Here is a 22535-nt window from a genome sequence, read left to right as displayed (position 1 = left end):
GCACGCGCGGAATTTTGAATTTGACGGGCCCGTATGATGTCATATTGAGTCGGATCGACTTGAAACTTGATAGAAATATTCCTTGACATTGTGGACATCCGATCCGTGTGAAAAAACTGAAAATTTCTATTGCATATGAGCTGTGCGTGCGCATATGCGCGCGCGCGTACGCGTCCGTCCGATTTTTTCAATTTTTCAAAAAATGCTCCAAATGGTCTGAAACGTGTGCAAAAAAAATTTGAGCTCGATTTGAGCATACAAATATTTCAACGCGCGCGTACGCGCACATACCAAGAGAAAATGTGAATTTTGAGAATATGAGTAGAATGCGCATAACTTGAAATATATGTGACGTAAATTTCACTGAAAAACTTCATTCCATTAATGAGATATGATTGAGAATGTGTTTTCATATAATGACGTCATAGTGACGTCACGGTCGACTGATCACTTTGATTTTAGTTCGATTGCCGTCTTTGGGACACGATACATACATGGTATAAGTTTGAACTTGATAGGCATAGTACTTTCTGAGCTAACCTCTGCACAACTTTTGGGGAGAAATAAAGAAAGAAGAAGAAGAAGAAGAAGAAGAAGAAAGAATCCGTACAGATACAATAGGTGATCCGAGAGGATACTCGGATCACCTAAAAAAAAGAAGGGGGAGGAGAGATCAAACAGACAAGATTTATCGAGATGAGTCCTATCATGTTGCTTCAGTCATGTGCCTGTCTCGCATAGTCCTGGGGATCTGTTTTTGTTTTTTATTGTGACATGTTCATTCCTGGCAGGGCACAAATTTCTGCACAAATGGATTATATAAATGCAAGACAGTTTGCTTCCTGTTCTTGGCAGGCCACGATCGTCCACTATTTCTTAGTCTCTCTCAATCGCACATGATCTTTGTCATGGAAACAAGTGTTTTTTGTTCTCGCTGATTCCCTCGCGGCGTTTGGATGAGGTGCTCGGTGACTTAGCGCTCGGCTTTCGTCTGGGCGACTCATTTGTGGCATTGCTCGCCAGCAAACCCGTCGTGCGGGGAATTACTTGGGACTTGATTGATGTGGAAGTGCATGAAAGGCATGTAGGCCCTTTGTGAGAAATCATTTCCTGGAATTACGGTGGAATGCTACACCCTCCTTCTCCAGGAAAGATGCAAAAATAGCAACAGATTGTGTGCTTCGTTTTTATTGTTCCTTTTGTAATCTCTAAAGATATCTGCAGTGACATTGCATTATCTTTATCAAAGATAAATTCAACATAGGTTATGATCATTCTTCTCAGGCAGAAAATCATAAAGCTGAAACTACCTCCTGCCCTGTAGCAAGAAATTTTGTCTTTCCATTTAATCAAACAACCATAGAGGCCCTAGTGATTCTGTGAAATTGATAATGGGATTGAATTCATGCCAGATAACAACGACGCAATGCAGGCAGACATGTGTTTCCTTACTTTCAGGTACCGTTCACACTCATTATCAGGAAGGATCAAGCAGGATTGATATTAGACTGAAATTGCATTGACCCCCTGACCCTTAGGGACACGATTGGTCAGTGCTTGGGATGGACAGGGTTGATGGGAAGGTTTCGAGTGAGTGATTTTGCAGCGTTCCTCTCCCCAGTGTGAAAATGACAGAAGCGGCTGTTTGTTTTGGAGAGTGTTTTGCCAGAGGATTTGTGCCTCAGTGGCGAGTAGTCAGGTATCATATGTGGGATTGTTCTCAGGTGCACGGGTCTACCGACCCTAGAAGATTTTACAAATTAGGTTCACATGACATTCCTAATCAGAAAGATTAGGTTAACGTTTTAAACTTCGATGATCAGTGGTTTAACCATCAAGTGGGACTCTCCTCAAAAGTTCAGTCGAAAAAGATTAGGTGTCATGTAGACACATGTCGTAGTTTAGAACTGCGAGCTAATCATCGAAGTGTCAAACTTCGAAGATTATAAACATTGTGTGAACCTAACTGGAGTATCGAGAAGAAGAGCAAGTTATCTTTGTCGTGTGTATGTGTGTGTGTGTGTGTGTGTGTGAAATATGTAATCCTATTTCCTACTATTTGAATGATGTGAATCCACCTTTGCTAATGCCAGATTTTCATGCTCATATTTGACTCGATTTTTAACAAAAGGAATTTCGTTGCCAAGTTGAGGTCAGCTGAGCGGTGAAGAAGGATGCATTTACCTTATTCATGTAAGGGGGGGGGGGGGGGAGGATTTCCAGGCAGAAATTATTGTGAAAAGGCCAAGACTCGTGTGCATATGGCAGTGTGATATTATTTAAACAGCTTTTACGGTGTATGTACTATATAAGGACTTGTTTTTTTAGGAGTAATAATAAGGAAAGAAATTAATATTGAAACTGGTCAATTTTGAGGCACACCTACTGTGGAATCAAGTAATTTCCTTTCAGCAAATCTATCTTTTGACCAGTACGTAGATTCAATGGGAACATTTCCTGGAAGCATGCTTCACTTCTATGCAAGCAATTATCCCTCTCTCTGGTGAATGACCACTACGAGTGAAGGGCCGAGTAGAATACAGTTGGGAGGCATTCAACATTAATTCATTGTACCACTGTGCAAGGGGAAATGAATGAAGCCGTGGGCTGATGCATTGTGGTAGGGTATTAATGATCTAAAGTGAATTAGACAAATCAACTTTGGAGCAGTCCTTTTTCCCCCTTGTGGCAGTATTGAAGAAAAAGAGTGCTCATACACTGGAAGCTGAGGATGTAGTTTCTTTAACAAGTGCAGTTCATGTGCAACACAACACACAGTCCCTATACCACACTCATTAAAGGCCAACTCTATAATGTGCCCATGTTGGCTTTCACAAGTAGTGTAAATTCGCCACACAGAATGTTCATTTGCTCTTTGCTTCATTAGAAACAAATATGACAAGATTAGAGAATTATATTGAACTTGAAGTTTTCTTATTTTCCATAAAATCTTGTTATTGGTCACAGCCTCACATGCAAAACTACAAGAGGTGAGGATGTCATTAGCTCGCAACCTTTCTGTTGCTTTATATACCAAAATATCATCAGTCTTGCATTCTGTTGTAAATGATTTACCAAATGCAAATCCCCCCCCCTTAATGCCCTAATTGCTAGATATATTTTTGTAATGATACTACAATGATTTAATTTGTTGATACGCCTTATCTTCTTGATTTCATATAATGATATCATCACTTTCTCCTAAAGACCTTTATCAAAGCCAAATTGTCCATGGCATGGAATTGTATGCAATGCTTTGGAAATTGTAGGGCATTCCATACATAAAGGGAAATTGGAAGACAGCTTTGTTTCTTTGTGTATCAAAATGTCTCAGCCATCTTTCCCCCGAGAATGTAGCAATGTTCAGACATACCCCCCCCCCCCTCCTTCATCTTGACATTTGCCTGAGAGGGAGGCTTGTAAGTTGGACAGAATCCATCTTCCAGGAGGAGTTTGTCTTACTGGAAGAGAAATTTATGGCAATGTGTCGTGCTCTGACCCTGTATCAGGTGCATTAGGTCTAATTAACTGTGTAGAGACTGGAACATAGAGGTGCATGGTTTGGTGATTTACAGAATCTAGAATTGGCATGACATGAACCAGTGTGTTTTATGGTTGTTGATCATGATTTATGATTAGACAGTAACTAAAGGGGTGACAGGGTCAGTTTCCTCCCCTATGCCCTCTACCCCCCCCCCCCCCAAAGAAAAATCATTATAAGGGTTGATTTATTAAACCCAATCATGAAATTATTTTAAGTTTCTCCAGTGTCATATTTTTTGTGCTGTGGAGAACCTTGTCATATGTTCTAAAATGTTTGAAAGGCTTGAATGGTTTGTGGACAAAAGATATCTTTTTTTCTTCTTCTTCGTTTTGCTGATATACAGATTTATTACAAGTATTCTTGCTCTTTTATCTGTCTAGGTTGGAGTAAAGAGAATAGATTCTTGTTTGTGCAGTACTGTGTTCATTTGTTGTTGTTGGCTTTTTTAAAATAATTTTTTTGCTGTCTGGTGTTGTATGTTAACTCTTACCTGTTTCTGTAATCCCTTCATTCATAGGGAGCATAGTGAGTTTTATTTGTTTACTTCAGATTGTGACCCCCCCCCCAAAAAAAAAAAAAAAAAAACCAAACAAAAAAACCACACACACACACACTTGAAATCAATAACATTAATTCCAGAAAGCTGGTGACAATTGGTGTTTGCAAACATGTAGCCTTTTATTGTTTGCTAGGGAGGGGAGATATGGATAAACAGGTTCTGTGAATGTAATACTTCTTTTTTGTTTTTACCCATTGATGAATCCTCGTGATATCGAAAATGTCATTCTGTCCTGCATCGAGATACTGGGAAGTCATAATCTGCTTGGGCACTCATGCCATGCAATGCCGATACGCTTTTCAACTTGCTTACATTCCTTTCCTCACCAAATGAACATTATATATGAGGAACTCAAGCTTGACGGTCCACTGAACAAAGATGCTGTGTGATGTATTATTCAGCGGACAGCTTGTAGCTTCTCTATGATGTTGTAAATCTGTATTGCAGACACGCAGTTCAGCTGGCATGGACATGTTTACGTTTTTTCTTACCCGACCTATTGTTGGGCTGTGTTACCCGACCTATTGTTGTGAACACAGCCCAACAATTGCTCTGTGATCACGTATGAAGTAAAGTTTGCCTTGTGAATACATATCAGTGTTTCTTGGAAGTGATCGAGCAGCCCGAAGTAGTTTCTGTCAGGTGTCATTAGGACATAGGATGCAACATGCATAGGATGCAGCATAAGAAACAAAAGGCGACATAGGATGCAATACAAGAAACAAAAGGCGTCATTAGACATAGGATGTAACACTAAAAACAATAGGTGTCCATTTCTAGATTGTCAAGAATATGTAATATCTGATTTTACTGTACGTATTCCAAGTGTGGATTTACTCATAGATGTCTATCAGTGCATAATATCCCTTTTATCAATAGCTTGGAAAGTGGTAAAGTTGTGCAGCTTCACAACATAATACTCTGTGATATCAGTGATCTTTTTAAATCAACTAGAATCAAAGACCAGGTTTTCATTGAGTTATACTGTTGACTCAGATGAGTAAAAAGGAGGAGGAGGAGGATATTGAAGGAAACATGGGAGAAAAATGTTTGAAGAAAGGAAAAAGAAGAAGAAAGAAGGAGAAGACAGTGAAAAGTAATGACTTTGTGCTCAGCTTCCTGAATGAGATGCGTGACATTTTGAGCTGCCGAGTCCTGGCAGCAAAATTTTTGTGTTTTTGCTGACATCACGGGGCAAACTCTGGACATTGCCGGGGACTGATGGATGACGAAGGGGACCCCAGAGTTGACTGTCCTGGAGCAACGCATCCTCCCGACAGGACAAGAGAGCGTTGAACTCATCCCCAAGATTTCTCCAATCCGTGGACTGACGACTCGCTGCCGTCTGTCCGGCTACGAGCGAAATTGCTCCATGGGTCTCGGGTTCCTGGAGATAGTGGCAAGAACAACATTTGGCTTTACTTCTGTTTTCCCCCTCCCCCTTCTAAATCTTCTCTCTCAATATATTTCTCCTTCTCTTCCTCTTTCTTGGTGAAGGGGGGGGGGGGGTTGGGGAGCATGTGATGGTCTGGGAATATGAAAATTGTTCCCGGCAGGAGCATCAATGTAGACAAGTAGTTGTGGTGATGGATGTTCTGCATTTTCCAGACCCATTGTGTTATGCTTTGGTGGTGGTGGTGGTGGGGGGGGGGGGGGGGGGGGGGAGGGGGGCGACTACATTGCCAGACAGCTCGTTTTATTGCAGCGCAGGGAAGAGTGCAAAATCTTGTATAGAGAGTTGGGGAGGGTAGCATAAGCCTGTAAGTTAGTATCAGGCAACAGTTGAAGTATTTTCAAGCCTGCATTGATGCACTGATAGTTATGGCAATAGTCCGATCAGTAAATGGATCATTTAAAACCTTTTGATACGAGTCCTAATTTCAGTCAGATTATCACCTGCTTTATTGGGGAGGAAGGTCCTCTTGTGCTGAGAGCATCATAGGACTCTACTATACAATATAGTTTGCAAAATATTGTGTGTATGGTGTGTGAAATCAGCATGGAGAGACCAGTGAGGCGTGGCTTTGTCATTGTACAGACGCACAGCTGACAATGGATGCTGATGGTGGTCTACATGATGTGATGGGTGGGTGGGGGGGGGGGACTGGGGCATATACCTCCCTTTCTCTTGTCAGTGAATTGTATGGCTTCAAGGGGGGGGGGAGGGGGCATTCATCACCCCCCTTTATCGTTTCACAGACAACAACAGGTCAATGCCCTTCAGTCAAGAAGGAAAGGGGGAAGGGGTTGGTGGTTCTTGTTTGGTTGGTGTCCTGCCCTACTACTGACTGAGACATAATTGATTTAGGATTGCCTATTAGTGGCCTCTGATGATATGGCTGAAAAGGTGTGAAGTCTTATTGGTGTGTGATTGATATGTAATAGGAGTATATGGAGTGTAGATCATATGTGATGATACTTTATGGCTATTGACTTGACTAACTTGACTGACTGACCAATACTTCATCATCCTTACCTTACTCGGACTATCAATGAACTGATGTTTTATATGTGATGTGTTAGTTATTTTAGTATCTGAGAGATTAATTACATAATGTCAACAATTACAAGTTCAATGTGTATTGCATGAAAATATGAAATATTTGCATACATAAAAATCAGTCTCTTATATAAGATGGTGGATAAACATTAAACATGCGATAAAGAAGAAAATGAGAACTGACATTCTTCTGAAACAATCACAACTACCAAACATGCAATTTCCATGTGTTGTAGATACGTTGCAGCTAGGGTCTGAATTGAAGAGACTGCATACCGAGTGGCAGTATAGGTCAATACTCAAGAGCCGCGTCTTGGGAAATTACGGCTAATGTGTGACTAATACGTGCAGAGTTTCTAATCATGGCACAATACATTCAGCAAACACATCTCCTATTGATTTGAATGTAATTTGTCTTCCGCTGTTTGAGATGCCCCCGAAAAAAAAGATAATACATGCTCTTCTCTTCCTCATACAAATTGCAGCAGAGCACTCTTTTTTTTAGTTACACATCTTGTAATGACATTAATCGATCAGGAAGATGTTGTATGCCTTACAAATCAACCTGGGGAGATTAATTTAGCAAACACCATCTCAATGTCACGCAGATGTCATGTAATCAATTGTGTGGCATTCACATTGTAATTGAAATGATCTCCTCTGTTAACAAACTTTAATTAAGTAAAACAAAAATAAATGCAACTAGTATTTCTGTTTATGTGCCACACCTCTTTTTTCAAGTGTTGATTTTTCAGTTTAGAGGGATCCTTTATGCTAGTTGTTTGCTTTGGTAGTGACAAAAAAAAAAGAAGTCTTTATTGTTAATTTACACTTGGTGACATGCGAATATGCTGTGTTGTAGTGTGTATTTGTAAAGCAACTACATTGAAACAGCCAGACATATTGCAGTTGTATCACTTGTATTGTCATAATATTATTCAGTTTAACTTTTTTCCTCCAATATGGGATGTAACTGACTCTTTCTCATGCTTTGTTATATTTTGTCTCATGTTTCTGTGGAGAATATAAGCTTATTAACTTATCACACACAAGATTAGTATATCAATGGGAAAAAAATAAATCTTTGAAGTGGGTGATTTTGCTCTAGCATTTGTCCTCATAGATATGATATTCAATTGTTTCTTCATCTGTGTGTTCCCTTTGCTGTATGCAGAATGAAGGCAAGACAAAAGGCAAGCAGAAGAGCCGGTCATCGAGGCAGGGTCTGGAGGACAGCACGAACACTGACCGCTCCAGACCGAAGTGGACGGGACGGAAGAAGGTAGGAGAGGACCCGTGGCTGGAACAATGGCTGCGAGTGTGTGTGTGTGTGTGTGGAAAGTTGTGATCAAGCGAGGGCAGTGATTATTGCGGCAATGGTATCGCTTGGCGTCGGTGATGCAATGAGAGTGATGACAGCTGCTATAATGGAATGATTGACGTACTGTAAAAGTGGAAATTTTCGCAGTGCAGAAACTTTGGTGCATGTCCTGCGACCAAAAGCTAGAGCAAAATCAAAAGCATATAAATATATTTGCTTGTTTTATATTTCACTAATCAGTGTGTTAATACAGTAGAATTAAAAACATGCAAAAGTTATCTTACCTGTCTGAGCGCAAAAAAATGACTCGCTCGAGAATATCCACTTTGACGATAGTTGGAGATGATGTGATATTGGTGATTGGATATTGGTGATTGGATATTGGTGATTGGTAAATGGTGATTGGTGTATCAACGATTTTGCTGTTGTTGGTATTTCCATGCGTTTTCGTGCATTGCTGGTGATTGTGAGTGTCCATTTGAGTAAGTAAGCAGTAGTGCTTTGCAAGGCGACCAGTGGTAGTGACACAGATCGTAGTACCATGTGATTGTTGTTGCTGTGGCAGGAGAGTTGTTGGGAGGATAAATTAAGAAAAGGAAGTGTGGCAGCAAGAATGGTTGGGATGTGGTATTAATGTGTCTGTGAGTTTGTGGTACTGTTGTAATCACTGTTTTATAGATAATGAATGTTTACATCTTGAAAGTATAGGTAGTGAAAAGCTGCACTTCTTGTGATGGGTCAAGCTGAAATAGATGAGGGGTGTAGCTAAATAGAAATGGAATTTGTGGCTGTACTGGGGGTAATCGTACTGCTTGTCCATGATTTCCCACCAAATGTTTGTGGTGTAAGTAGTGGTGGTCAGTTTATAGAAACTGCGAGTTAGTAATAACTCTTACAACAACACAAATCATTTAGGGGGGAAAGAATGTCTCGATGAATATGATTTCATTGATCTTTCCATGATGCAAAAAAGAAATATTTTAGCCCCAAAATAAAAGGAAACAACAATCTATTTTGAATTGTAGTTGCTGGATTGGCTGGCAATGTCAAGCCCTGTATATAAACACACACACATACATCTAAAATGTATTTGAACACTTGTGGGGAAGCTGTAAGGCAGTGCATTTTAACTTCATCTGATTTGCATTTTGATAAGAAGTGTGTTAAACTCAATCATTTCACAACTTTTGTCATAAATAGTATGTCTGATTTTAATGATAAAACTACCAGTGTTCGTTTTTGGTTGACTTTTAAGACTCCCCTTTTTTCCCCCTATCACCTGGAAAAGACTTTCCCCATATTACATCCCTTGAAAGTGTTTCCTGAGAGTTTTGGAGGCGAATGAGGGGATGCATAACCTCCAAATGCCATGCCTGATTCCCATCAAATAGAGTTCTGTAACTGTTTAATCCGCTGGCATTAAAATTCTTCCCACTGCTGCTAGGCCATGGTAAGGGGCAAAGAGTCACAAAGGGCACTAACGAGAATGAATATTTTGTACACATACACTTTTATTTTCCAGTAAATTCATGATTTATTTCATCAAATTTACATAATACAAATGATGACAAAAGTAGATAGCCATTTCAATTTGAATGTACATAGTGGAAAATAAATTGGGCATTTCTATGTCCATCCTGCCACAGAACTCAACTGAGTAATTCAAGGAAGTATACGAATATGCAGTACATCAAGGTGAAACATTCAATGAAATATATATTAAAAAAAAACACACAACAGCACACAAACACAAATGGATTTTTGTTACTAAACTAGCAGAATTGTACTGAATGATGTATTTATACAAAGAAATTGAGACTTTGGAAAGAGTCACCACTGAGCTAAAAAGCTGTAATATTTTTTTTCTTTTTTTTAAATACATTAGGCCTATAGAAAATATCTCCTGGAAATGTGATTGGGATGTTACAGATATCAAAGGCAGGATGTCTAATGTTATTGGGAAAACTCCCTTTGTTTTTGAAGTGCTTCCCAGAGGGAAGTGCACTCAAAGAAATAACATACATTGGCACTTGTGTGGGTTCAATCTTCCAGTGTGGCCTGTTTTGTCGCTTTTGCTGTAATTTTCGTAGAACTGTTTGCTAAATTGGAATATTGACTTGTACCAAAAGAAAGTGGGCATACACACAGATCCATCATAGATCTTTGGGTTTGAACGAATTGTGTATAGACCATGGAAAGCAGGCCACATTCTTTGATTGCTTCCAGAAAAATATGATTTTTATATTTTTTCCAATGTTTTCTTAAGAAGAATTTACTCTGTTGTTTTTATATATTCTTACATAAAATCAAGACTGCTCTTTTGTGGGTCCTCAAGAGTTTTTGTATGTGTAATATAAATGTTGCTGTGCTTGTATATTGAAAGAATACCAAAGCACTATGAGACCACTGGACAGGTTAGTTCAGTGCACCATGTAGTTCTAGAACAGTGTCAATGAACTGCATTATAAGCAATATTTAATTATCAAATCATCTTTCATGACGTTCAAGAAGTCACGGTCAGTTCAAGTTCAATCTCAAGTTTATTTTCTTCTCCATCTCCAACATGATCAATACCACATTATGTACAATGTTGATGAAAATAAAAGGAAAGAGATATCAACATAAGTAATCAAATTTAGTAAGTTCACACAAAACTCAACTGAGTAGCTCAAGGAAATTTATGAACATGCAATACATCAAGTTGAAACATTAAATGAATTATATCATAAAAAGACAACAAAACACAAGCACACCTGGATTTTAATTACTAAACAAGCAGAATTATATTGATAAGTAATCAATTTAGTGTGTATTCAATTTTATTATTTGTTTTTTCTTGTTGATGGGGAGGGGGTTGACTCATGTGGTGACAAGCAGGTTAACAAATCTTGTGCGATCAAAACATTGTAATGGTGATTACTAATATCAATGAAAATGATGATGAATGATGATAATTATATAAATACAAAAATAATCATAATGCAAATGATAATTCCCATGTAATGATGCCTTCCATATAATAAAAGGAAATAATAATGACTCTCCCACTATATGTAGGATAGTACAGGAAGTAATAAATTCTACAAATGCTCATAGTGATCATTGTGGTATTGCACACTCATACACATTTTTTTTTTCTTTTATGAACCTACTTATCAAACAAACATGTTTACAAAGGAGAGCCTGTAAATATCTCGAAAGAAATTCTGTAGCTAATGAACAGTTCAGGCTGATCCAGTATAATCGCATTGGAGAGGAGCCTGAGAAAAAGCCAGAGTATATTAATTGCTATAGGAAATCTTTCCGGAAACTTGATATAAGTGTGCATAATGTTCGAATAACATAAACCTGGAAGGTCTCTTCCGATTCTGAATTAGAGTTTTCTTTGGCAGCAGATCATCTTGCTTTTTAAAAGCAATATCATTGATTGAAGCATTGACATAAAGCCTGGAGGCTGTAACCGCATAGAGATGGAAATTTCTTGGAATATGGGGGCTTCGACACCATTGCAAAAATCTCAACTTTGAACACCTGCCCTTCCACACCCCTCCGTCTAGCTGTCACCCCTAATCTCTTTTGTAGGCGTGGATGGGTCTCGTTAAACAGGGACTGTGCTCATGTTGGTGCCATGTTTTGCAGTTGCCGCGATCATGTTTTGCGAGATGGAAATTGCGCAGACAGGATATGAAATTAGCTTGTCAACTGAGATTCCGCGGCAGAAAGACTCGAGAAAAATTGCGAATCCAGGTGTATTGTGCATTACGCGGTGCCAGCACTCTGTGTTGGGGTAGTGTAGAGTTCTTCCTGCACCTCAAGTTGCTTGGTGTCATAGTCTTGGATTGGATGTTCAAAGGTTAAAACAGCATGATGGCCGTATTTCAAAGGACGCATGGTTAGATCTGCCATTATTATTAGTATTATTATTATTATCATTATCATTATTATTATTGTTATTATTATTATTGTTATTATTATTATTATTATTATTGTTATTCTAGTCGTTGAATTGTTTGTTGATTAGAGTAGTCAATCTTTTAGGTCCTCCATTATTTGAAACTTTCAATGAAAATTTCACACCTCTCCCACTTCCAACTCCCTCCTTTATTAAAGTTTGTAAACAATTTTTTTTTTGAGGAGTGCTTGTGTGGAAATGAATAGATAGTATTGCTGATGAATTTTGGAGATCTTTAAATGTCATTAGCATTTATCATGATGGCAAAAATCAGTATGTAAGCCTATTCTTTAAATTGTGTTCTCCTCAGGTACCGTAATGAAAGAATTTTACCCAATTGACTTGAACCTAAACCCTAGATGTAAACTTACTGTATTCTTCAGGCAAAGCTTTGACGTTCGCTAGTCGAATCAAATATATTAGGCGTAGGAAGAGAATTGAAATGCTGCAAAGCCTTTCGGCCGTATTCGGGGAAAAGCTGTGGATATTACAATATGATACAACGCAGCCAGTCATATTGAAACTGCCTGGCATCTAACCTGAGGGCCATCCAAGCAAATTCTCGTGTGCAGATGTGAGACCTGTACTTCTGTAAACAGTGATTTTCTGGGGTGGAATAGAGAGTGGAAAACACCACACAGTCTTGAGGGTAGGCTATTGCTGGAAAGGAGGGTTGTGTGCGTGCTGGCAGTGGATGATAACCCACCGGCTCAACCAACCCACCTATTAATCAATCATTTCCCCCCAGCACCATGCCCAATGGAGCTTAACGACCTCGCGCCACCATGTAGGAAGCTGTGTCGCGCACAGACAGACTCCACGCTGGGTATATTTAGCCTATCATCGTAATATCTGATGCTAATAATCTGATGCATATTATTCGTGCATTTCATCTGCTAATGCATTTCCGCAATCGACTCCCCGTTTTTAGTTCTAATTGGGCAACTGCTTTTCATGAATGACATGCCACCACATAAAATGGCTGCAGACAGGCATGATTACAGCCACTTGTCATGCTGTCTTGTAAGGGAACATGTGTCATTTGCCTAAATATTCAGATCGAGACACCTTTGACCATAATGTTATTTGCTGATTATTTTTGGTATGTGAATGTGGTGTCATCCTCCTTGTGTCTGCCTCCATTCTAAATGGAGAGGGAACGGAAGGGACTCTCCCCCTGTTCAGACGCAAGCCAGTTTATACCAAAACTCGATTAGTAAACGATGTATTCAAGGATCATCATATAGCTGACAGACCGTTCCTCTGTCCGCATCGCGAAAGTCTAAAGCTCCCTATTGTTTACATGACACACTCATCTCGTCTGTGTGCTGGTCAGTTCATCTGCAACGTTTATTTCATTGCATGGGAAAAATGGGAGCCAGACAGGTGTAGCGGAAAAACACAGAGAGGAGCTGATTTTGGCTCTTGTCAAATCCGCATCAGCAGGATGTATGCTTCTGGAGTAATAAGGTCATAGTTGAGCAAATGATATTTGTTAAAGGTAAACAGACAAACAAAATTGCAACAGACATTAGTAAAGTTCATGCAACATACAACTTTAAGATTAATTCAAAGTTTTAAACTTTAATGATTAATGTAGAAGTGGTTTAGACTCTAGAGTTAATGCAGGACGATAGTGTTTGTAATCATCTGATAAAAAAAACTGTGAGGAAGGTGATATCCTTCACTGAAAGGTAATGAGAAAAGGAGGTGTCAAACAAACAGCACCAGGGGTATGGGAGCAAGAATAGAGCACACTTGGTTCTTTTGCATTCTTTATCATATTTCACTTGCGTCGCTTTAGGCATCTAAAGATGGCTGCGTGAATAAAGCGGAATCTTTTCGTTTGATCCCATGGTAAATGTTTTTAGTATGAAGTGCTGCTGGAATGCCATTAGTCACTTATAATACCGTGATGGCAATTTATGGCCACCGACAATCATACAATTTCGCTTGTTCTCTCTTTTGAGAGACATCTAACAACAGTGTGTGAATTTGACCCCGTTTACAGTGAGTGAAAAGGCCGGGCTCGGCCACGGCCGAGCCCGGCCTTCATTTCACTGTAAACGCACAAAAGGCCGAATGCGGTACCAAAATCGGCAGCGCATTTGGCTAAGCTCTGGAGGTAGTCTCGGCTGCGGCTGAGCCACGACCGAGCCTGGCCTTTTCTCACTGTAAACGCAAACTGGGCCAAATGCGGTAGCAAATTTAGTCTGGCTTCCAGACCCTCTGTCCGTACTATTTCGCTATTCAGGATATTAACGCCCTCAACGTCAAAAATTAGTATAGTTTAAGGTGGTTTTGTCCTGCTGAGGTCTTTGCCTTCGGCAAAGGCGGCGACTTTGTCGCCGCGGAGTCCAGTTTGCAAAGGGTCTGGAAACCATACTATACCACATTGCGACCGGCGCCCTCCCAATAATAGTGTTTGTTTACAAGCAGAGCGCCACTACGACAAAATATTGATGGGTTTGAATTAAAAGCCCGGGCCGAGCCCGGCACTGTAAACGGACAAAATTGCGGGGCCGAGTACCGCAGTTGAGGCCGGGCTCGGCCGCGGCTCGGCCCGGCCCTGCACTGTAAACGGGGTCTTAGTTCCATTATTGTTGGGAGCTGTCAACTTGCGTTGGGTTTCCAGTGTATAATCTGCCAGTGGAGGTTCTGATGTAAAGATCATCTAGTCTGTTTTTTTTTCCGAAATAAAAACAAAGCACCTAGTGTATTGTTTTGATCTGAAAACTAAAAAAATATTTCATAGTCTAAGTCTCGCATTTCACATGTTGTCAGGTGAGATATCCTCTTTCTTTTGATTGTGACCAAAGTAGGTTTGGCACAATGACAGCAGTCAAACTTGAAGTAGGGAAGCGCTTGCTCCGCTTTTGAGCCCCTCTCCCAGCAATAATGGAGAGCCCATGTCCGAAATGGTAACAGCCCGTCCCCTCTATTTCTCAGTGTGGGCCCTCCTTTGTTCATAGATGTGCCAATTACATTGCACGAGGAGATGGACAGTGGGAATTTTTTTTCTTCTTTTCATTCTATATGGAATGGCACGAAGGCGTCGGCTGCGACTGAAGTCATCGATATGAGAATATAAAACGCTCATTGACTCGAGTCTCTGCAAATTGATTGGGTGTCGGGGGAGCGAAATTGGAGCAATATAATATGTGCAATGTGATATTAGTCACAGAGATGTGCCTTTTGTGTGTGTTTAGAGAGAGATAAAGTGAGAGAGGGATAGAGAGATAGAAAGAGGGAGAGAAGGATGAATGGGAAGAGCAGTATTAAAGGGTGCCGTCAAGCATTGAATGTAGCCATTGATTACCTGAGGGACATTTATTAAGTTTACAAATGCTTTGAGTTTTGTTTCTTTTTGTGGGGGGTATAACCACGCAAAGATATGATTGCTCATGCTCCATTTGTGGTGATTTTGGATTCAGAAGAGAACTAGAGCATTACGATTGTTGTGCACAGTCAACTGCGATGCCTCTGCTTCTCACATAAACCATCATTTCGATCCATGGCATTACACCAAATGGCATTACTTTTGAATTCGTACATAGCAGAATTTATAGCCAGAAAATGATTAATCTAGATTGTCTTGACCTTTGACATGTGACCCCTGTAATTTGAACAATTAATAGTTGACCCATTTCTTTCATTCCAATGAAATAATATTGCCAGTAGAAATACCTAACTGAAGTTATAGCTCAAGAATGACATAGTTAATCAGAGCGTAGTGACTTTTGGCCCTAGTCCCGAGGAATCTTGACCCAAAATCTAACCAGTGAGTGCATACATACAAATCTTATGTAACATACTTGGGCCAGGTACCATGATACCATGAAATTCTAGTGAACATTTTTTTCGTCAGTTTGCATTGATTAGATATCGGACAGATGGATGGACAACCCAAAGCATCTTGCCTCCAGCAGCCTTTGGGCCAAGCATTGTAAGAAAAGTCTAGAAGTGTGGATTAATATATAAATCTAATGTGTACCAGAGAATACAGAAGTCTGCATAATTACCAAATGATAGAAAGATATGTATGTAAATAATGTCATCGCATTTGTTATCAGATTTGATATTTCCAATATGCAGTGAAATTCTGAGATAATTTATCCAAAAAAGCAATTTTTACCAAAATTTTGAGATACAAGGTTTTGTCACCCCAGCAATGATATGTAATTTATCATGATGAACCCTCATTTGCTTTGAAAGTTTTAAGTGCCGTAAAAATGGATATTTTGGCTTGAGTAATTTTTTGCACTCGTCTGAATAAGATCAGTTTTGTATATTTTCCATCAAGCCGAATCAAGACATGAATTTCTGGAACATGGACCCGTACAGCAAGCAAAACTATTTGCATGCTTGTATTTCCGTGCTAATTTCAGGTTGTGAGAAATGCTCAAACATTTTGAACACCACTAAGATTGCCACTCTTATGGTATTTTGAAAGTATGTAATATCAAGTCTATCTTCATCTCACTGTCTTTCATGCTTTGTTTCTCTCGAAAACACACACACATATTCTCTTGCAATCCACAGGCAAGTGTGTGAATACATGCTATGCATATATATATTATCAGAGCACTCTTTTTGAATGTGATTGTAGCAAATGTAGAAAAGAGAGCTGTGCTATGACTGTATGTATGTGATGGTGCTGGAAAACAGGAAACTTGAGGACAGGTCTAGAAGGGAAGCCGGGGAGAGTTGACTGACAAGCAAGGAATGCAAAGAATCCGCTACAATCATTCATATCAAAACTTCCTAAGTAGATTATTACCTATCAGTTTCTCTCTCTATAATTTTTTTTCCCCCTACTTTTAGGAAGCTTGTGACTGCACAATGGCATGCGAATGTCATACTTTGCCCATGTATTGCTATTTGGCTATACTTTGTCTTTAAAAAAAAAATCATTATTTAGTAGTTCTTCATGCTTATCAACCATAACTAATGAAAAAAAAATCTATAAAACTACACCCCTTTTGTATGTTTGACCAACTATAATGAAATGGTCCAATGGCATTCTTTTCTCAGCATATTCTGGCACAGCACTCCGCTGTTCAGTTTGCATTGCATATGATACTGTGGATAAAGCCATATATTTAGCGAGTCTGATTTTTCATGGATCAGGACTTTTTTCGCGAGTGGTTGAATTTGCGATTGTGAAGTACAGTACTGAACTGAGAAATGTATGCATGCACGTCACATTCCTGTCAGGATGAGAGCTAAAGTTTATGTGTGTTTCTAAATTTGCGAATAGCACCTGATTCACAAATTCACGAAATTAAAACCTCTTGAAATATTTGGTGTATACAGAATTTAGTTCTCATGGATGGCCATTATAGAGTTATAGGTTTTTGTTTGCTTCTTTTTTTTTTTTGGGGGGGGGGGGTAGGTTGGGTTGTTGTTTTAGTTTTGTCTAAATAGTCATCCTTGTTGTGGTGCCTACTGTACCTTGAGTATTTAGTAACCCTCCTGTAGCCAGGCACTTGGCTTTCATTATTTGTGCTTTAACAGTGGGCTAATTCCACCAAACTTGACTTTATCTGAAATTTTTAGGAAACCCAGTTTGGCAAAGGCAGAACCTCAGTCTAACAGGAAGTCTGTGTGACACAATAGGGATTAGGGGGATTAGGAAATATCTTTTTATTGACAGTTTGTTTCTTGACATTTGTGCCAACTGGCAAAGAAGGCACACGAGTGGATGTGCCAATCGCCAAAATAGGCTAAAAAAAGAAAATGGTAAGAAATGAATATGAATTAGGTGTCTTGTTCATAGATTGCAAGGTGGTTGTACAGCAAACTTAATCCTGAATATATGTGTGTGTGTTTTTTTTTAATCCATTTTCCACTATTAAATTGTCAAATTATATCTCGAGTTTTGTTCCACATTTTGAACATTGTTGTGAATAATTTTAAGCTCATTGTTATTATGCATAAGAAAAAAAGCAGTATACGACTCTTTTGTGATATTAGCAATTTCTTGAAGAAATAAACCCTAAAGGTGAAGTGATCTATTACTGATAGGGAAAAATTTTCTTTAGAACAAAAAGCCATGCAATGAACAGTCAGATTTTATTGAAGGTTGTAAAATGAAATGATGCAAGAATTGAGTTGGGAGTATGAAAAAAAAAACCTTTATGCTTTGATCTGATTGCAGTTTTTAAGACTTAAGTTCAGACATAGTTGAATGTATATGAGATTACAAACCTTTTTGCAATACCTATAATAAACAACAACAAGAAAAGATATTCAGCTAATTCACGTCACGAAAATTGTTGCCTTTAATTTGTTGTTGTTGTTTGTCTGAACCTTGCCCTCACATTATACTGAAAAAAAGAGTAAATTTTTGTAATATAATCATGATTAATACTGCCTGTTCAAAAGAAAACAAAATGTTATCAATCTTGTATTTTAGAAAGTGTTAACTTTCCCCAATATCGATCTTTATTCTCAGTGGAGTAAGGAAGAAGCAGCTGATACAGGTGGGCATGGTGCAGCAATTTTATTGGCTGTTCAGAGCGAATCCTCCCTGCTGCGCTATAGAGGTCTAGCCCCCTCTCATGGCAGGTTTGCCACATCGAGGGTGTGATTGAAGTGAAGGGGGGGGGGGGGACAAAAACCCACTCGCGATGATTACAGAATCTGCTGTATAAATATGCAGTGCAGGGTTCACAGATGACTAACTGTCCATGTCACAAGTACCACATGTGATTTTAACTTGAGAGCGCAGACACATTGGAAGAAGCACAGCAGCTAGGATATATTGGGTGATGTTGATGGGTCCAGCTTGGCATTTGTGTTTGTGTGTGTGTTTGATTTACAATTAAATGTTGTATGTGGCTTCTAATATGAACTAATTTAAGCACAGTGTGCGTAATAGTGATACAAACAAGTCCAATAACCCAAAAAGGCTTCTGTGTAGAGGTTGAAAGTTTGATTATTCAAGTGATTGATCCAGTGATCAATAGCTAAATTGATTGATTTGGGGGGGGGGGGGGTAGGCACTGAACTTCCTGAGTTAATTAGTGAAAGGCAGTTAATGTGAATAAAAGCTCATTAAGCATAAAATAACAATATGAAGGTGCTGATTGTTATGTATTCCATATCACTTATATTTGTCCATTATGCAAAGAAAAAACAATCCCTTTCTGACTTCAATTAAACACTTGATCTGAAGGTTTGTATGCAGATGCTCACTACTCACTGCTATGATTTATTCACCAGATACAACAATACCTTTCTGTTTTTTCTGTAGCAGTGTCTGATCTCAAATGGAATTTTAGAGAAGTCGGTAAATTGGTTGCCTTTGATATGACCGTGAACTCCAAAGACATGATTATTCAGTGCCCGGCAAGAATGTGCTCAGGAGTGCGGCATGCGTCCGTAATTACTTCAAGGTGGGATTTTAATGCGCCCAAATCGGAATTGAAAAATAATCCAATTAAACTGTTATTAGAAGCCCCCGCGGCTGAGCCGAAAGACAGATGGGCCAGAAGACGGGATCGGTCAGGTGTGGCTGCTAAGGCCATTACTCGGGGTTCGCATTCGTGATTGTTTAATGAACATTACATATCGCGGAGACCAGTGAGTGTCGGGCAGTCAAAGTCGTGGTGACCTTGTGGCGAAGGATGGAATCCGTGTCTCCCTTGTCTTCATGTACATCTCCCACGTCACAATTACCTCTTTTCATTTCAATGCTCATATTTGTTTCTGCATACATATACTATGGTATACACAAACATTCAACACAATGGCTCAGACAGTGGTGTGTACAAGTGTAGAGTTATACAGACGTAAAGTAGCTTGGTGGACAGATGCATTGTAAAAGCTGTTAACTTTTTCGAATTTTACAAATCACTCTCGGACCCCAAATTTTGCAATGCATGAAAATATCGGCAATGGACATCTATTCCATTTTATACATTAAACCAATTGACAATTGGTTCAGTAGATTACTGATAATGGCATAAGAATTGCAGAAGGTCAGATTGGTTCACTCTGATTTATCATTAATAAAGTCATATCAAAACAGTATGAAACACAGTCACATTCACAGTGTATTACTGTATTTGTGTTGACAAACAAGATGCGTTGTCGAAATCTGACAGCTCGCAATCGATGTGGTGGAGCCGTTTTGCAACTGTGGCCACGATATTCGCAAATCTGATGTCTGCATACAACCGTTTTCTGTCGGTCAGTAGAAACCCTTACGGCTATCCAAGCCCAGATAGATGAAAGATTTCTTTCGCCTTCACCCACTTTTAGTTTGCACCCTCTATCCGCACAACTGACGTGTACAAACATGGATGCATTTCCTCGTATGTAGGCTAGAAATTCTTCGGGCTGTTGTATTTATTTATCATATTTCAGCAGGAGGAAATTGGGTTAGTATTGATATTTCGTGGGCCTCTCTTCCTTTGTTGGCCAAGGAGCAGCGGGGACGTATTGATCCTGCGGAAAAAGCTGGAATCGTTTTCAATTCCTAATCTAATCACCGCGCTGAGGGGGCAGGTGTGGACGTGTGAAGTAATGCGGCGGGCCAGGTGGGCGAGGCGGAATGGCCTGTGGCCGACGAGCCTGTTGAATTCCTGTTTTGATGTCTGTTGCTCTTTGCCTCGTCGTCGGGGCTGATGCCGATGGCCATTCCAGCCTGGTCTGTGGCCCTCTGTGCGCCAGATGCAGAAATGTCTCTCCCCTGCCTTGGGTTCTATTCGTATGCTGAGCACGCTCAAAATGTATGGTAGTTCAGCAGTGACTCCTATAGTCTTGATGAGTATAAAGTTGTGTATAGTAGCACTGCAGTTGATTATTATTCATTTTTACCTCTCAAATTATTCCCAAACAGCTCATGATTTGATACAAATATGAGGCCATGGAATGAAAGTGTCTTTTGGAGCCTACCCAAAAACGTATTTCCCCTGTATTGTGCCTGCTAGGCAAATTTGATCTGCCACCATTAACAGCCTTTCTTGGATGAAACTCAACCATTCCACACACGGTTGAAACAGATGTGATCATCAGGTGTTGGATGGATGTATATATAAATATATGTATGTATTTACTGTAAAAATGGAATTTTTTACAGTGTGGAAATTTTTGCATGGCCAGAGACCAACTCGAAAATAAAAACTTGAATATTTTTGCTCGTCATGTAGTCCATTAATTAATGTCTTGATTCTGTGGAATCAAAAACAAGCGAAAGTCATCTTACCCAGCCGAGCGCGAAATATTACTCGTGCAAAAAAATGACCACTTTTACAGTATATTGATTTTGTATATATTTTATTTCATAGTTTTATAGTTTACTTTTACCTCTTAGTGTGCAATAAAGAACTAAATGATGAAGTTTACCTAATATGCAAATAAGGTACAGGAAGCCTTTGCCTATGGTATCAGAGTAGAAACTTACGCTCCTTCTTCCGGAGCTAAATTCTATTCCTCCCGCCATCACTGGGGTGACTCTTATCCCCCGAGCTGGTTTCACATACTCCTTCCCTCTCTGTAAAGAGCTCCCCCTCCTGATCATATCAAACACAGTTCCTCCCTCTGTCCCTGCGTATAACCCTTTGTACCATTTCTACATGTTTGTGTGTGTGTGTTGGTTTGTGTGTGTGTGTGTTGGTTTGTGTGTGTGTGTCTCTCTCTCTCTGTCTGTCTGTCATTCTCTCTTTCCAGCATACAACTGTACTTGCTGATATTCCAAATGATTTGAATTGTTGTCATCTTTCACGGTCCACATAGTAATTAGCATAGTATATTCATTTTCCACTAGGTCTGTGACGCATTATTATGTGCTCTGCATGTATTTGTGTATTTGTGTATATTTGCCTCTCCATTTATGTATTGTGTGTATATTTGTGTGTATCTTCCTCTTTATTTTTCTTGTCATTGTGTATAGTTACTCTTTCATACATTTTCCATGTAGTCTGTGCTGCCAGTATCCTACTCGTATTTTCTTCTCACTCGCCCCCTTTCTCTTTCTCTTTTCTTTCATCTTTTACCGTCGTAAATATTCCGAAATTGTTAACTTATCTTTGTTCATTTCCTCGCTCTTAGCTCCTCTTCCTCTTTCCCCACCCCCAAATCCTTTGCCTGTGTTATACCCCTCCCCCTCCTCCTCCCTCCTCCCCCTTCCCCCTCTCCTCCTCCCTCCTCCCCCCTTCCCCCTCTCCTCCTCCTCCTCCTCCCTTCCCCCCTTCCCCCTCTCCCCCTTCTCATAGTATGACTCATTTCATCAAACATGCAGCATTCTCCTCTATCAATACATACATGCCTGTTTGCTGCCTTCGCTTGACTGCATCTGTGTACAAAGCTGAGCTAAAGCCGCTGGCAAAACCCCCGGATGGCCGTCAGCCGACCGCTCAGCCCCCAGTGGGAAATGAGTTAGTTGTGTTTGTCTCAATGATTGTACAATTCCTTGGTGACGTGATGAGGTATGTGGTTAGTTGGGAACATACAGCTCTTGCTGACATCTTAATACTCGTACATATCGAAGTGTATGGGGTGAAATCCTTATCTTCTTCTTTTATGGTATTCTTTACCCATATTCAAAGACCTCATGTAAGCCTTGTGTGTTCGTTGAATTTGATTTTACTTTAATCCCGAGTAAAGTCATAAGTTGATCTTGTACATGGCACCTCACACCTATGAATTCCT

At 39.7% G+C, this 22535-nt stretch overlaps 1 protein-coding gene across 1 annotated transcript in view; it reads left to right on the top strand.

Annotated features, from left to right (window-relative positions):
- The first annotated feature begins 5328 nt into the window (after nt 1-5328).
- LOC139711438 (uncharacterized) overlaps nt 5329-22535 on the top strand; it is a 178102-nt gene continuing 160895 nt past the window's right edge. Inside the window, exons 1-2 of the mRNA XM_071623320.1 lie at nt 5329-5502; nt 7778-7885. Coding sequence (XP_071479421.1) covers nt 5329-5502; nt 7778-7885 — 282 coding nt within the window. The remainder of the gene's footprint in view (nt 5503-7777; nt 7886-22535) is intronic.

The sequence above is a fragment of the Diadema antillarum genome, unplaced genomic scaffold (genome assembly GCF_040938485.1).
Source record: "Diadema antillarum isolate AM-2024a unplaced genomic scaffold, OU_Dant_1.0 seq00001659_RagTag, whole genome shotgun sequence".
NCBI classification, from domain to species: Eukaryota; Metazoa; Echinodermata; class Echinoidea; order Diadematoida; family Diadematidae; genus Diadema; species Diadema antillarum.
This window is presented reverse-complemented; position numbering and strand designations above follow the sequence as displayed.